Genomic DNA, 16,197 nt, shown 5'->3' with positions numbered 1-16,197 from the left:
AACTGATTCAATTAGATATATTGGGTTATTGTAGCAGAATGAATAATTGAATTCGAATACTTGGTGATCATGAAATTCCGTCAACCAAAATAATTATCATCAAGATGAATTTGTGACTAATTCTTACGAATTTTATTTTTTTTTATATGTAACATATTGAATTGATAAAGTTTCTTCATATGCAACATTAGAAAAGTATTTATTGTAATAGTTTATAGAATAATATATTGATGTTGCTTCCATTTTAACATAGATTGTAATTCTTTTGTATCGTAGATATAATATTGAATTTTAATTGTAGTTTAATTCAATTTTTGTTTAACCTATATTGTAATTCTTTTATATCGTAAATATAATATTTAATTTTAATTATACTTTAATTCAATTTTTGGTTTTTTATTATATTCTAATATATTTGTTAATTAATCTGCTATTTTATTATTATTGTTTCACAGAATATTTGAAATATGAAAATGTATTAAAATTCCTAAAAAGTACAAATCATTGAATTTTGTAAAAATAAATAAATCATTCATCTTTAGTTAAAATTTTATAAAAAAACAGTCAATTATTTTTAAAATTAATTTAATTTGAATTATCATTAAAAAATATATATTAATTTTAAATATACATCATATAATTTTTTTTTCATACCATGATATAAAATTATTTAAAAGTAAATATGTCAATTTATTTATTTATCTAAATTATATAAAAGTTTCATACCCGTGCATCGCACGGGTTTTCGACTAGTATAAGTAAAAACGAAAGAAAAAAAAGATAATAAGTATTTTTTTTTTTTTTTGGAAAAATAGGAAGGGTTGGAGCCTTATCAGATGGAAAATATAGACAGGAAGAGAGCAACCACACAAATGCCAATTTTTGGCTTATATCTCCAATTCCGTGCCATCCACAGAAACCTTTCTCTCGTCTTCCCTTCTCACTTTCTTCTCTCTGCCAACAATTCTCAATTGGTTATTTGCCTAATTGCATTATAAGAGAGGTAACTTCTGCTATTCCTTCTACTTCATCTTCTCCTGTCTGAGTTTCAATTGATTTACAGTCGAGGGCATGAATTTGTGAACTTTTTTTTTCTCCTTTAATTTCCTTCTTCAAGCATGGAATTATAGAGGGTTTTCCTGTTTGGATAGAGTGGGACTGAGGGAGAGATAACTTGTTTAATTTGGATGGGTTCAATGGTGGTTCTTGTAGGAAGCATGCCGTCTTTGGCCTCTTTGATTAGCTTAGGAAGCTTAAGTGTGGGAGCAGCCACTTCCAGTTCTTCAGAGTCTTCTTCTTCTTCGTCTTCATATTCACTTGTTCGAAGAGTTTCTTTAACTAAACGGAGTCTTAGGAGTGGTAAGAGATGGCATTGTGTTTGTAAATATTCAGTTACTACTACAGATTTCATTGCTGAACAAGGTAATGCAGTATCCCTTGATTCTAGTAATAGTTCATTTAGAGCAAGCTGTACTGATGATGCTGACAATGAAATCCTACTTAAGCCTGCACCTAAGCCTGTGTTAAAGTCTCCTTCTAAAGGTGAATCCCTTTTGGGTATGAGCTCTGTTGATTTGAACCCTTCGAGGGATGTTGGGAGTTCTAATAATAGTGATGATGATGAAGAACAAGAGATGAATAAGGTCATTGAGTCTCTTGGTGAGGTGTTGGAGAAAGCTGAAAAACTTGGAACTTCTAAACCCAATGGACTGGGTAATTCTAGTGATAATAGGAAAGACAGTAGAAATGTAAATAAAATTACACCATCTAACCTGGCTATTAATTCGAGAATGGCAAAACCTGGGAGTCCAGCTGCTACTCAGAAAACTAAGACTTTGAAGAGTGTATGGCGGAAAGGAGACACTGTGGCAGCTGTGCAAAAAGTTGTGAAGGAAGCTCCTAAGATTAATAATAAACTAGTGAAAGAACCTATTTCAAGGGAAGAGACAAAGCCAGAACATCAGCCTAGTGTTCCTGTAAGACCGTTGCAGCCACCAATGAGACCTCAACCCAAGTTACAGATGAAGCCAAGTGTAGCTCCTCCCCCCACGATAAAGAAACCTGTTATCTTGAAGGATGTGGGAGCGACTCAAAAGCCACCAGTTACTGATGCAGCTGATTTGAGTGCTAAAAAAAACAGTGGACCAATTCTAGTTGACAAGTTTGCTCGGAAAAAGCCAGTTGTTGATCCTCTAATTGCTCAGTCAGTTTTGACACCCACAAGACCAGGAAAGGGCCCTGCCCCTGGAAGGTTCAGAGACAGGAAGAAAGTTTCAACAGGACAGCGAAGACGAATTGTTGATGATGAAATTCCTGATGATGAGACATCAGAGCTGAATGTCTCTATTCCGGGTGCAGCTAGGAAAGGGAGAAAATGGAGTAAAGCTAGTCGGAAGGCTGCTAGACTTCAGGCTGCCAAAGAGGCAGCCCCAGTCAAAGTAGAAATTTTGGAGGTTGCAGAAGATGGAATGTCAATTGAGGAGTTGGCCTACAACTTGGCCATCAATGAAGGTGAAATTCTTGGATCTCTGTACTCAAAGGGGATTAGGCCTGATGGAGTACAGACTTTGGATAAGGACATAGTAAAGATGATATGCAAGGAGTATGATGTTGAGGTCATAGAAGCTGATCCTGTTAGATTGGAACAAATGGCAAGGAAAAGGGAAATTCTAGACGAAGAGGATCTGGAAAAACTGGAAGAGAGGCCTCCTGTCCTTACTATAATGGGGCATGTAGATCATGGCAAGGTGAAGCACCATTGTTCTCTATCTCTTCTCTTATTTCTTCCGGGGGCTTGCTGTCCCTTACTCTATTTTGAGTTACTAAGTATAAGATTTTTCTAATACCTTCCCCTGTTCTTTTTGCTTCACAGACAACCTTACTGGATTACATTCGTAAAAGCAAGGTATGTAGCAACTTTCTTAGCTTGTTGGATGAATATTAACTACTACTTTTTCTATGTTATTCTGCCCTTCATGGCCTAGCAAATTTTATTTCACTGATAAAAACGAGTCCAGTAAAAAAATCATTCATTTAATCTTGTTATTGATTAAGTGGGCTTTGAATCTATGTGTGATCAGCTCTACAATGATAAACACAGAATTAAACTTAACAGCAAATAATTCGCAGGTTGCTGCCTCAGAAGCTGGTGGGATTACTCAAGGAATTGGTGCATATAAAGTTCTGGTACCTGTTGATGGCAAGATGCGACCTTGTGTTTTCCTTGATACTCCTGGGCATGAGGTAAGCTGCCAAAATATAATTCTCTTGGTAGTAGTTGCTAGAACTATCTGGTCTGAATCGATCACTTTTTAAGCAACTTATGACTCTTTTTTTTATGTGTTAGTTAACTGTAAACCGTACCATGCTTGTACTTACTTGCCTTTTAAATGACATCTGTACTATGTGCTCATGTAGGCATTTGGAGCTATGAGAGCTCGTGGGGCCAGGGTAACAGATATTGCTATTATTGTGGTGGCAGCTGATGATGGAATTCGTCCTCAAACTAGTGAGGCCATAGCTCATGCCAAAGCAGCTGGAGTTCCCATTGTTATTGCTATAAATAAGGTATGGCAACTAAAATGACTCCTCTGTTTTGTATGACATTAGAGTTTCTTGCACTTAAGACTGCATTTGGTTTGTTTGGTGCTGGAGCTAGGCCTTGCTAATTCTTTTTGGCATTTTTTTTCCACGCCACCAGATTGATAAAGATGGAGCTAATCCAGAAAGAGTCATGCAAGACCTTTCTTCTCTTGGTCTCATGCCTGAAGATTGGGGTGGTGACATCCCAATGGTTAAGGTTTGATATTTATCCCATTTATTTTTCTTGCATAATTACTTTATGCTCTATTCCGGTTAGATTGATGCTTCTTCTTTCTACCTTCTTTAACAGATCAGTGCTCTCAAGGGGCAAAATGTTGACGATTTGTTAGAAACTATTATGCTTGTTGCCGAGGTTAGTAAATTTAACTAGTTGTCAGCTAATTGGTTCTTAAATTCTGGGTATATGTGACAATATGATTGAGGTCTACAAATCATTTGGTTGTGAGATTTGGATTGTTGAACTTCCAATTTATCTTGTTGCGACAAACTATCTTTCTCACCTTTGTGCTGTCTCTAGGTAGAATAGTTTAGCTGGAAATGTATACCACTAGTGGCTGGAAGTAGTTGTTTAGGAAGGAAAAGCCTTCTGTTTAAAAGTGATATCTTCTATTGTAGATGTGAGAATGTATTGAGTTTTGAATATGATTTTTTTTTAATGAGCAGAGCAGTGTAGAAACATCAAGAACTATTTAAACGCATATAGATATGTACTTGTGATCACAAATACTTGCAGTGTTGTTGATGAATATGATCGGATTTCTAGTGATACCTTTGAAAAAACTCCATGATTGGAGTGCTGTAGCATAGATTTAACATAGGCACATTGCACTAATACAAGGAGAATGATGCTTGTGCGATGCTATGGTTTCTTAAAGTACTCCCCAACCTCTTCTTAGTGTGTTGGGAGGGTGTATCCTAATGATAGCTTGGTTTAGGCATTCCCATCCATCTTCTTGACCCAAATTCTTATACGATATCCAACATCTGTGATCCTCTCTCTCTCTCTCTTATTTAACAAAAAAAACCTTGATATGAGAGGTGCGTGCCGGAAAATTTTAGTACAGTTGTGGGCATCTATTCATCTTCTCATCTGAATAAATTGCATGTATTTCTTGCTTATAAATTATAAGTTATCAACCGTCTTTGTGTTTTAACCTTTTGAATGATTGTTTCAGTTACAAGAGTTGAAGGCTAATCCACATAGAAATGCGAAGGGTACAGTTATTGAGGCAGGTCTGCACAAATCTAAAGGATCTGTTGCTACATTTATTGTACAAAAGGGAACACTTAAAAGAGGGGATGTAGTGGTTTGTGGAGAAGCATTTGGAAAGGTTGGTTTATTGGAGTGATGCTGTCTTTAAATCAATTTTACATCTTAATGTGTTCAAATTAAGTTTGAAAAGTTAACCCACCTTGGAGACTTCAAATTCCTTATCAGGTGCGAGCTTTATTTGATGATGGGGGAAATCGGGTTGATGAGGCTGGCCCATCCACTCCCGTTCAGGTTTGTTATTTATTGCTTTTCTCTGTATATTATTATTTATGTACCTGCCTGCATAATCGTTGATTTGGCTTGTAGTTTGTTTTTGGGAGAATCTCTTACTACAATTCAATGATATGTGGTAAATTGAAACTTTTAATTGTTGATCATAATACTAAATTAAGATAATTTGGTCTGCTTATCTACTTTTATTTGTTAAATCTGTCTATTTAGAAAAGTTAACAGTATTAATTTATTAAAGTTACTGCTTATACACCGTTCACACTCTGCTTATATTATGATTATAACGATATAACAACCTTTCCTTTTACTCATTTTCTTGCTTTATGTTGAGAGTTAATTGGATTATTTTTGTTTTTGCAGCTTAATTTTATTCTGATTTGACTTTATAGATTCTTTTCAATTTTCCTTGTCATTTTTTTTAATACAGGTTTATGTCTCTAACGAAATGGCTCTGCGCCCATGGTTCTCAATTGCTTTTCTAAACTTTCCTTACTTAATACTTAATAGGTTATTGGATTGAGTAACGTACCAATCGCTGGTGATGAATTTGAGGTTGTTTCCTCCCTAGATATTGCGCGTGAAAAGGCAGAAGCACGTGCTATATCATTGCGGGATGAACGTATATCAGCAAAAGCTGGTGATGGAAAGGTCACACTTTCTTCCTTGGGATCGGCCATGTCATCAGGAAAGCTGTCTGGACTTGACTTGCACCAGTTGAATATAATTATGAAAGTTGACGTACAGGTATGCATATTTCTTACAACATAAATAGTATATACTGGAGGAATGGGTTGGTTTTTATGCTTACACTGGCTTTTTAGCTCATGCTGGGCATGGGATTCCTTCCCAAAGTTTGATCGGCACACACAAATAAGCCTGGACAAACGTAAATACTAAGCTAGTTCAAAGTTTTAATCTGTAAGAACCAAAATTTATGAGCTTGAACTGGCCAATGATTTTGCGGGTTTTCAGTATTTGGCATGGGTAAATACTCATGCATTTACACGAGGTAAACACTCACATCACATCACCTTCTGTATCAATATTTAGATATTAATTCAACAAGAAAATAGATCAAAAACCTGGAAAAGCAATAATATATGATTTGAATCCATGATATTTGATCCAATTTTAATTTGGGAGGCCATCAAGGGTGTCAGAAGACTATATCAGATCAATAGCTGAAAGAGAATTAGGGTCATAGGAGTTTTTGACAGCAGAGAGGGAGGGATGAATTCTAGTGAATATGAAAATTTTAGGAGAGAGAAAGAGAAGAAAGGAAACTAGAGTTCATTTTAAAACAACTTTTATATGGGTATACCGTATATCTCATTCAGCAGGTTTATATAATCTGCTAACAGAATTTTTCTGAGGGACTAAAAGTGAATTTTGAAACGGTGACCTCCGAACTATATCCTGTCTAGGGATTTTTAACAACTTACCCTATGTTAGATATGGTTGTTGGGATCATTCTTTTTCCATTTGTACTGGAAGGAAGACAACAATATTATAGAAGAACAAATAAAAATTCCATGATTAGTAAAACTTTGTCTTCTTGTATGAAAATTTGAATATAGTCTAGACTCTAATGTTGTCTTTTTTATTTATTATTTTTAGGCTAAATACATCAAGAGCCCCTTGAACTTGTCCCAAAAGCTTGATTGGCCCCCTAAACTTACAAAGTGTTTCTTTAGCCCTCTCAACTTGTTTAAAATAACCTATTTGCCACTTGGATTTGTTTTGAGTGACCTATTGCCCCCCTAAACTTGCTCACAGTGATCCATTTGCCCCTTAAAACTTGCCCCTTAAACTTGTTTAAAGTGTTATGAATCTCAATTTATCTAAAGCTGTAAAAAAATTCAAAACTTAAAAAATAAAGACCTAATTCGTGATTCTAAATCTTTAAAACAAATTAACTTTCTACTTTTTACACTTTTATGGTGTTTTATAGATTTAGGGACTTAATCATGACACTTTAAGGAAGTTTTGGGGGCCAAGAAGACACCATGTAAGTTCAGAGGGCCAATCAAGCTTTTTGGACAAGTTCAAGGGGCAACTGATGTATTAAGCCTTACTTTTATTTTCACATTAGTTGATTTACATACTGGTTTGCAAATTCTAGTTCAACAGATAATACTTGCCTATTTATTATTGTTTAATTAGTTGAAATTAATATTTGATAGGCATACCGATTATGTTTTTTCAATTTGGTCCATCTCCTGAGTGGGCATTGGATTTTTTAGATTACCTTTCCCTCATAGGAGAGGACTGGGAGGACATAGCTTGGTTGTACAAATTATTGTACCCATGGTAGATGCTGAGTAGCCAACTCTTCAGAGAGGATATCAGGAATCATAATCATTCTTAGTGCTTTTTAGGATCTCTGTGCTGGAAAAGATCATTGTTTATTTAAACAAATCAGTAATCATTTTATGAAGCTTGTTTGTGGTCTTAGAAATATTTAATTCAATGTCGTTTTCAATTGGTGGGACCTGATGATACGTCAAATTAAGCTTCTTGAGGCTTTAAATAGAAAATTTGCTAATGTTTTATTTAGGATTATATACATCCTTGGAAGATCAAAATCTAATTTTCCTAGTTTTTCTTAGACCGCTTTTCATGATTTTTAGAATTTAAACTGGATTTCAACCTATAAGTTGTCCTGTATGTACACTGCTGGCTCAACAGCCTTTCCCAGGAGTTGGAAATGCTTTAGATCTTACTTTTGATGGCTATCTTGAAAGCAATATGAGATCTATTGATGACAGATTGAATTAGTTTCTTCACATTAAATGCAATTCCACTAGTAATCATACTAATGACTGTAAATATGCTCTACTACACTGAGGTTTTGTCAAAATACGTTGCACTGCAGGGATCTATTGAAGCTGTCAGACAAGCTTTACATGTGCTCCCTCAAGCTAATGTGACCTTGAAGTTTCTCTTGCAAGCAACTGGGGATGTGAGTGCAAGTGATGTTGATCTTGCCATAGCTAGTGAAGCTATCATTTTAGGATTTAATGTCAAAGCACCAGGTTCTGTCAAGAGTTATGCAGACAATAAAGGTGTTGAGATTCGGCTATACAGAGTCATCTATGAACTCATTGATGATGTGCGAAAAGCAATGGAAGGACTTCTGGAGCCTATTGAGGTTAATTCAAAAGCATTTATCCTTTCTTTCCTTTTTTTTTTTTTTTTTTCTATTAACAGCCTAGGAAAACCAGTAACTTTTTCCCCCCTCGAGTAATATCCTATTCTATAATATCAAACTGGGTGCATAGGTTGAATATTAGTTGCAGTGTACCGAATTATTTTGCCCTATACTACCTTTTTTTTTTCATGATGAGCTTTGTGGAGGAAGGGAAGAAATTAGATATGGGGTAGGGTGAGTTTTTGGATGGACCATTACTTTTTCCTGAGCTTTAAACTCTATGGAATATAACTTGACAAACCTTTTTACAACCTTCTGTGGTGATTATTTTAATGCTTGCCTTGTTAAACTGCTTGGTTACATGGTTTGCATTAAATTGGCATATCATTAGCATATATGAGCCTAGCGCATTAATGAACTAAGGCCGCTACTTAAAAAAAGAAAGGGTAAAAACATAAATAAAATAAATATAGAATAATGTAAGTTATGATGATAATCATTTTCAAGTATGAAGATTAAAAAAAGAAGGAACAAGGAAAATATACAAAAAGAACAAAGCTAACAAGTCTACATTTTTAATCTAAGAATTAAGACTTGAACTTGTTGCTGTGGTCTTCTTCAAAAGAACTCTTTTCTAAACGATCTTCCTTTCTTACTAATAAAGCTAGGTTTATTATTATTGTTATTATTATCCTTAATTTTTTTTTGTTTCTTGTAAAACTGCATTCGTCCCACAGTTCTCTTGCCAAAGTCTGCAGTCTTTGGTGTGTCTTTCTCCTCGTATTTTTGTTTCTATATAAAGAGACAAACAACTGTTATAGTTCCCACTCAATATTATGTAATCTTACTCTTTTCTGTTACCCCAATTTCCCTCAATATGTTTAGCTTTTGAAAACTATAATATTTACGAAACAGAAGTCAATGTGTATGATATTATTTCCTTAAATCATATATTGTCTTTCCAAAATCCTTCCGATTATTGATGTTTTCTACTTCCCTACTAAAAGCTTAAGCTGATAGTTAAAGGCCCAATTCATATTAACATCTGACACCTAGCAAAAATAGCATCCTTAATTAGAAAAGAACTCAGAAAATTGCAAAAGCATGCCTTCTCTATGCCAGGGTTGTGGTGCTTGTAGTTAAAGGCCCAATTCATATTAATATTTGACACCTAGCAAAAATAGCATCGGAAATTAGAAAAAAAAAAAAATAATCAGAAAATTGCAAAAGCATGCCTTCTCTATGCCAGGGTTGTGGTGCTTGTCTAGGCAGCACCTTACTAAAGGTGCCTCACCTAGGGAGGTCTGAGGCCTTCGGGCACCTATGCTAGCGCCTCTCGTGCTTTTGACATCAATGATGTCTAAATTTGGAGGATTTCAGTAATTTCTCTATTTTTAAATATTTTTGGAATGCACCAGAGAGTTGGATGGGTACCATTATTATAGGTATCAATTAATAATGGTGGCTCTAAATAGAACAAAAGGTACAAGAGGATCTGTTTGCCTGTCATTTCCTGGCCTGGTTTATAATCAAAGCTTTGAGTACAGAGTATAGGAATATAGAAAGTGTTATTACAATTTTCTCTCTCTCTTTTATTTTCCATTTCTTTCCCCTTTGGCTCTCCATGTTGTTCAGCATTTCCTCATTATTAGTATGCTTATATTTCAGTGCAGTTTCTTTATGCTAATATCCTTGTCTTCCTAATAGAAACTTCAGTTTTATACGATGCTGCATTATTTTGATTGCTGCAAACCCTTGTTAGTTTAAAGCATTGTGCATTGGATTTGTTTTGTATCGTTATTTTATGCTTCCACTCATAGTCAACTGTTTCTTCCTTATTTAAATCACTGTCTATTATCAGACCATATGGATATGAGCCATTAGTCTTCTTGGCAAGGGAATAAATACTAATTTGATCAGTGAATATTCCATAATTGAAGTCTTACAAGTGTTGCATGTCTATGTATAGGAACAAGAAACAATTGGCTTAGCAGAAGTTCGTGCTGTATTTAGCAGTGGCAGTGGTCGTGTTGCGGGATGCATGGTAACAGATGGGAAAATAGAGAAAGGCTGTGGGATTAAGGTTGTTCGAAAACGGAAGATAGTCCACACTGGTGTTCTTGATTCCTTGAGACGAGTTAAGGAAATTGTCAAAGAGGTATTGACTTTGATCCCTTATATTTCTGTTTTTTCTACCGGATAAAGTTTATGGTTGTTCAAATATTTTTAAGCTCTATTTTTAGTTGGTATTGGTATCAATCTTCTGCCCTCCTTGCCTTGCAAAGATTTGTTTACATTTAATTTATGCAAAGGGTTTGATACGCAAATTTATATGTAGGCATAAAAATGTAATTATTTCCTTATTTTTACAGATGCTTGCAGTTATTGTTAGAATCAGTTAATCTAATACATTGTGATGCAATGGAAGCCTGAATACAACTGATATCTGATAATAGGATCGGATGTGTATTAACCAGCTGTAACCATGCCAATATCTTATCGCAAAAGCATTGCAGAATCTTTAATAACTGTTGGGTTTGGTGTCCAATGGAGCAGCTGGTTATTACTACCTCGTTCTTAGGATAATTCCTATCCTATTGATAAGTCAAAATTGCTGGAATGTGAGTGTTATCAAACATGCCATTGCTCTGTTTTATAATTTTGTGGAGCATTGTGCATTTTTTGTTTTTGTTGATATTTGTGGTGCTGCCATGGAGCTGTGAGATACTGTTGTGTAGCTTAATGTTCTATTGGTGTAATTAATAGCGCTTGGCATCCTTAAGTCAATGAGACTTCAAATTGCTCAAGATGTTAGGCACCAACCTAGGCGCTCGCCAAGCAAAATAATGCTACTTAGAAGAGGGTACATACATATACAAAAACAGCATTGAGGTTTCATAAAATGAATATAGAATTACATAAATCATAATTAATATTTTATTTAAGACCCAAAACAAGCAAAAGAAAACAAACCACAAAGTGAAAAATAAGAAAAAATTGAGTTCTCAAATTTGCTTCGATTTTCTTCAAGTAGAATCCTTTTCTAATCGATTTTCTTCTTCTTGTTTACAGAAGCTTGTAGTTTCTGGTACACAAGGGCAGCATTTTCCGCAGTCTCTTTTTTCTTAAAGAGACTTTTTTTTTTTTTTTTTTTTTTTTTTTTTTTTTTTATCGTCTTTCCCCAATTAATATTTTGCAATGTGCTGACTCTTCATATGCCTCCTTTTATCTTTACTAAGTTGAATATGCTTTGGAAAAGTTTTGCAAAACCAAATCATTGTTTATTACCTAAAATTAGGGTAAATTACATACGTGGTTTACAACCTTTACCTGTTTTCACACTTTGGTGTACAACCAAATTTTTTTCACACTAAAGTGTACAACTTTCTGGTGACCTCCCACTAAAGTGTACAGCCGGTAAAAATGACCGGTCAATGCAAGTCAACATTGCCACATCATCATTTTGACCACTTTAAAAGTCAAAAATCAACACCCCTAATATGGAATTACTAAAATACCCTCATCCCTTCCAAATTGAAAAAAAATAGAACCCACTCACTCTCTTCCTTTATTTTATGTATCTCATCCCTCTCTCTTTCCATTTCTCTCTCTAACTCTTCTCTCTCTCTAAAAGCTTTTAATCTCTCTATGTAATAAAAAGACAACCCAACTCTAATATAACTCTATTATAACTGATTTTTTTCCAGATTCGATGTTTTTGGTATTAAACATCCGAAATTGCAGATTAAATCTGGAGCTGCTGTTGGTGCTCATAACTTGTTGTCTTCTTTCGAAATGCCTTTCCCTTCTATCTCCTTGGTATGGAGTATTATTTTGAACCATCCATATATATTCTTCATAATGAATATAGTTCATCACAAATTATGAAAAATCGTGACACTGATCCATGTCTTTCCTTTAGTCACCACCAATATTTCATCATTAGCTTATATATTATTGTATACAGGAATAGTTCTCACCAACAATCTTCCTAATTCCAAATCCTGCGTATCATTAATAACCTATTAGTAATGCAATGTCAATACTCAATAATATTATATCACACGGATTAAGGTGTTTTGATCAAGGATTAACATTAAATTAGTGTTATTTTAAAAAGGAAGATACCTCAGGTGGAGATAAACGGTATAATCTTGAATCCATCTGGTTATGGCCGACGAGTATTGTCGTCGGAGGATTGTGGTCCATTGCTAAAAATGAACTGAGTGTCCTCCATCAATTCATAGATCTTAAATATTTCCCAATATTGTATGTACATGTATTAAATGTGTTATCAGAACAGATCAGATCATAATCTTATTTGAAACGAAGCAACCCAACTGCTGCTGAAATTTTGAGGGAGAAAAGGAAAGTTAGAGAGAGAAAGTATTTGCAGAAAATAAATGGAGAGAGAGAGAAGGAAATTTGAAGAGAGAGAGAAAGAAATTTGAGGGAAGAAGATGAAGAGATGGGGATAAGGGTAAAAGAGACAAAATGATCAAATTAATTTTTTTATAGTTTGTGGGTCCCACTATTAGGATGAAAAATGTTGATGTGGCATGTTGACTTCGGGTTGACCGGTCATTTTTACCTGTTGTACACCATAGTGGGAGGTCACCTATAAGGTGGTACATTTTAGTGTGACAAAATGAAGGTTGTACACCAAAGTGTGAAATAGGACAAAGGTTGTATACGATTGATGAAATTTACCCCCTAAAATTATACATTGCTTTCCCAAAGCCCTTTGATTAATGATGTTCCCTTCTGAAAAAGTATTTAAAATTCTAAAAAGAAGTTAAAATATTTCCAAGCTTTTCTTTGCCTATCACCTGGGTTGAGGCAACCTTGCTGAGAGAATCACGAGACAGTTCCTTTAAGTCTTTCCTTGCCTTGAGACAGCTCTTTAAGTTTCAGTAATTAGTGTTTGTGTGTGTGTGTGTGTGTTTTCATATTTCTCTTTGTATTATTGATGCTTAATTTCGACAAATTTTGTGTATGATACCCTTACAACATATTAAAGATATAGATTGTAGCACAGAGCTGGAAATCTGGTTGGCAAACCATGAAGTAGTGGCACTTAGTATTTAAAAATGAAATCATTTAATCCTGTGGCAGGTAAATGTTGGACTAGAATGTGGTATAGGGTTGGAAGACTATGACAATTGGGAGGAAGGAGATACTATTGAGGCATTCAGAACAGTGGAGAAGAAGCGAACCCTAGAAGAGGCATCAGCTTCAATGACAGCTGCCCTGGAAGAAGCAGGGATTAACGTGTAAGATGAAGATGTGGTTTTGCAACTAGGGAATTGGTTTTCCAGATGGAAGCAAAATATTATAAGTCCTAACAGCAGAGAAGGTAGCAGGAGAAATGCATATATTTATTTATGGGGGTGTGGCACTGTAAGCTTGCAGTTGCTATCATTTTGTTCATTTGTTGTATGCTGTTTGTTTGTATATAGTGCTTATAAAATTTACACCTCATCTTTGCTTTCTTTTATGTAAAGGAACATTCATAAAAGTTCCTCAGAATTATGTGCCAATCTCTATCAGAGAAGGAAATACTTTTATTTATTTTTTAATGATTCCAAGGTTCTTGTAACATTTTGATCAGTCAAGAGGGATAAGGTCCAAATTTGTTTCTAGTGTAAATATACTTTCAATAGTAAGAAACGATATTATCTTTATTTATAAATTGGAGCAATTTTGGTTTTGGATACATGCAGTAAATTTGGGTTCATGTAACAAAATTAATAAACTAGACTTTTACCGGAGGCAAAGGATAATCTGTGTTGCAGTAATATTTACAGTTGACTTACTTACCTGCTTGTTTCACTCTTGTCTCTCTAGTTTATTGTAATTGCTTGCTGTTGAAGGTTGTTAACTCCTTCCAAGTGATGTGTCAAGCTTTTTTTACCAGAAAATAATTCCATTCCTATTTTCTCCTGGCAATGTGAAAATGGAATTATTTTGATTTAAACATGCAATGCCACAATGAGTTAGCTAGGATTCTCAATCCAAGAAATGGGACTAGTAATGGTACTAATTAGGCCTTTAAGATTGGAAATTTCTGCCAAAACTTTTTAACTAAATAGTTGGTATAACTTATAGAAGAATGGTCTAGAGCATTTTCAAGAGGTTTTTTATTCCCTCTTTAAAAATAACATACGCAATTGATTTTTAGCTATTTAAAACATTAAAATACATGTCATTTTCAATAATATTCATTCCTTATTTATTTTTTATCATTAAAATTATTATATATTGTTATATTTACTAATACTGATATGAGAGAGACTCCTATTAATAAAAAAAATGAAATAAAGAGGGGACTAGGAGAGAGCTTTCTCAATGATAGAGAAAATAGAGACTTTTAGGTATCATTTGGTTCATGGAACGAAATAGAATAGTTATTCACAAGGAATATTTCTTAGGAATAACTATTCATATGTTTGGTTGATGACGTGTATAGCTAATTTTTTCGTTCAAAACTTAACATTATCTATCCTTAAGTTATTTCTTGTAAAATTTTAATTCCTACCATCAATTTTTTAAAATATTTAATATATATTATTTAAAAGAAGAATGTAAAAAAATGTGTAAAAATGTAAAAAACAGTAAAAAACGTGAAAACAAGCAAGCTTAACAATTATGAAGGTTTCACCAAAGATCAATTGTGTCTACTTTGCACCCTAGACACATTATGCAAAAAATTGCAAATTTAGTTCACACTGCTCAAAACTCAACAATTGCCAAGTCCCAACACTAAAATCATATTTCAGCAAAATTTTCACTATAAAATACATAAATTAGTTAATTAAGGAAGAGAGAAAACAATTAGATTATGGCTGAGCTTTCATAACAGAACCTTATACTACAACAATGTGAAAACCAATGTTTTGCGTTATGTTAAGGAAGATTTAGATGAGAGAAGAAAGAGAAGAGATAGGGAAGAATAAGAATTTACAGAGGATAATTTTATTGAGTAATTGCATAGGTTTCAATGTTTCTCTAAATAGAGAGCAGGAAGAGACAAACAGTTACAATACAACTGTAATATGTTATGACTGGCTACAAACTCCTAACAATTTCACTACAGTCCAAAAACTAACAACCTAGCTATAATGCTGAAAACGACTAATAAGACCTTTAGGGAATTCAAAACATATTGCAGAAATATAACAAAATATATAATTGGTAAATAGGAACCAAGAAAATTACATAACCAATCCTCTAACTTTTAACCCATCGTTTATATGCGACAATACCCTCTCATTTACTGCATTCTTATACCCAAGAACGAACAAACTCAGTAAATTGAGTTGCAATTGTAGCCTGATCTTCACATATGGCATCAATAGTAGACATGCCATCTCAGTGAATCAAAAGTTGAGGAACTGCTTTGTCATTGATGATGGCGTTGTGAGAATTCAACACTTTCTTCGGTTGAATGACAAATTCACCAGCTACAGTAGGAGGTAGAGTGGTTAATGGAGAAGTAGTTAGAGCAGGCCTTTTCTTTAGCAATGATACGTGAAACACATCATGTATTCTACAACTTAGGGGAAGTGGTAGCTTGTAGCCACTTTGCAAACACGTTCTTTGATTTGAAATGGTCCATAGTTACAAGCAGAAAGTTTGAGAGAGCTCTTTAAGGCAATAATAACTTGTCTATAAGATTGGAGCTTTAAAAATACACAGTCTCCAACCCTAAATTTCTTGTCAGTCCTCCTTTGATCAACAAATTGTTCCATCCTGTTCTGAGAAGCAGACAAGCATTCTTTGATGTGGGAATTCATTTGAGCTCGTTCTTGCAGCAAATCTTCCATATCAGCCATATTGGAAGAGCCTAAAGGAAGGATGGGGAGCTGGGGAACAACACCATAAAGTGCTTGGAATGGGGAAATTTTAATGGCACCGTGATAGGTGGAATTGTACTAGT

At 34.4% G+C, this 16,197-nt stretch overlaps 1 protein-coding gene across 2 annotated transcripts; it reads left to right on the top strand.

Annotated features, from left to right (window-relative positions):
* Positions 1 to 862: 862 nt before the first annotated feature.
* LOC136218605 (translation initiation factor IF-2, chloroplastic) lies at positions 863 to 13,868 on the top strand. Of its 2 annotated transcripts, XM_066005592.1 has the most exons (13): positions 863 to 1,003; positions 1,213 to 2,747; positions 2,873 to 2,905; positions 3,130 to 3,243; positions 3,418 to 3,567; positions 3,701 to 3,799; positions 3,893 to 3,955; positions 4,779 to 4,934; positions 5,042 to 5,107; positions 5,615 to 5,851; positions 7,983 to 8,258; positions 10,228 to 10,416; positions 13,374 to 13,868. In XM_066005592.1, exons 2-13 carry the CDS (start codon positions 1,218 to 1,220, stop codon positions 13,533 to 13,535), a joined length of 3,075 nt encoding a protein of 1,024 aa, XP_065861664.1. In that variant the 5' UTR covers positions 863 to 1,003; positions 1,213 to 1,217; the 3' UTR covers positions 13,536 to 13,868. The 2 variants fall into 2 exon arrangements, with proteins under 2 accessions (XP_065861664.1, XP_065861663.1); XM_066005591.1 differs by having other exon boundaries at positions 863 to 2,747.
* The last annotated feature ends 2,329 nt before the right edge of the window (positions 13,869 to 16,197 follow it).

The sequence above is a fragment of the Euphorbia lathyris genome, chromosome 2 (assembly GCF_963576675.1).
Source record: "Euphorbia lathyris chromosome 2, ddEupLath1.1, whole genome shotgun sequence".
Lineage (NCBI taxonomy): Eukaryota > Viridiplantae > Streptophyta > Magnoliopsida > Malpighiales > Euphorbiaceae > Euphorbia > Euphorbia lathyris.
Note: the sequence above shows the minus strand (reverse complement) of the source record. Positions and strands in the feature narration are given on the sequence as shown.

What these genes read in the sequence shown, in the direction of transcription:
- LOC136218605 (XM_066005591.1), top strand. Translation starts at nt 1,188, where the DNA reads ATGGGTTCAATGGTGGTTCTTGTAGGAAGCATGCCGTCTTTGGCCTCT. An exon ending in GCCCATCCACTCCCGTTCAG is followed by an intron (nt 5,108 to 5,614) that starts GTTTGTTATTTA and finishes AATACTTAATAG; the next exon opens with GTTATTGGATTGAGTAACGT. An exon ending in TTAAGGAAATTGTCAAAGAG is followed by an intron (nt 10,417 to 13,373) that starts GTATTGACTTTG and finishes ATCCTGTGGCAG; the next exon opens with GTAAATGTTGGACTAGAATG.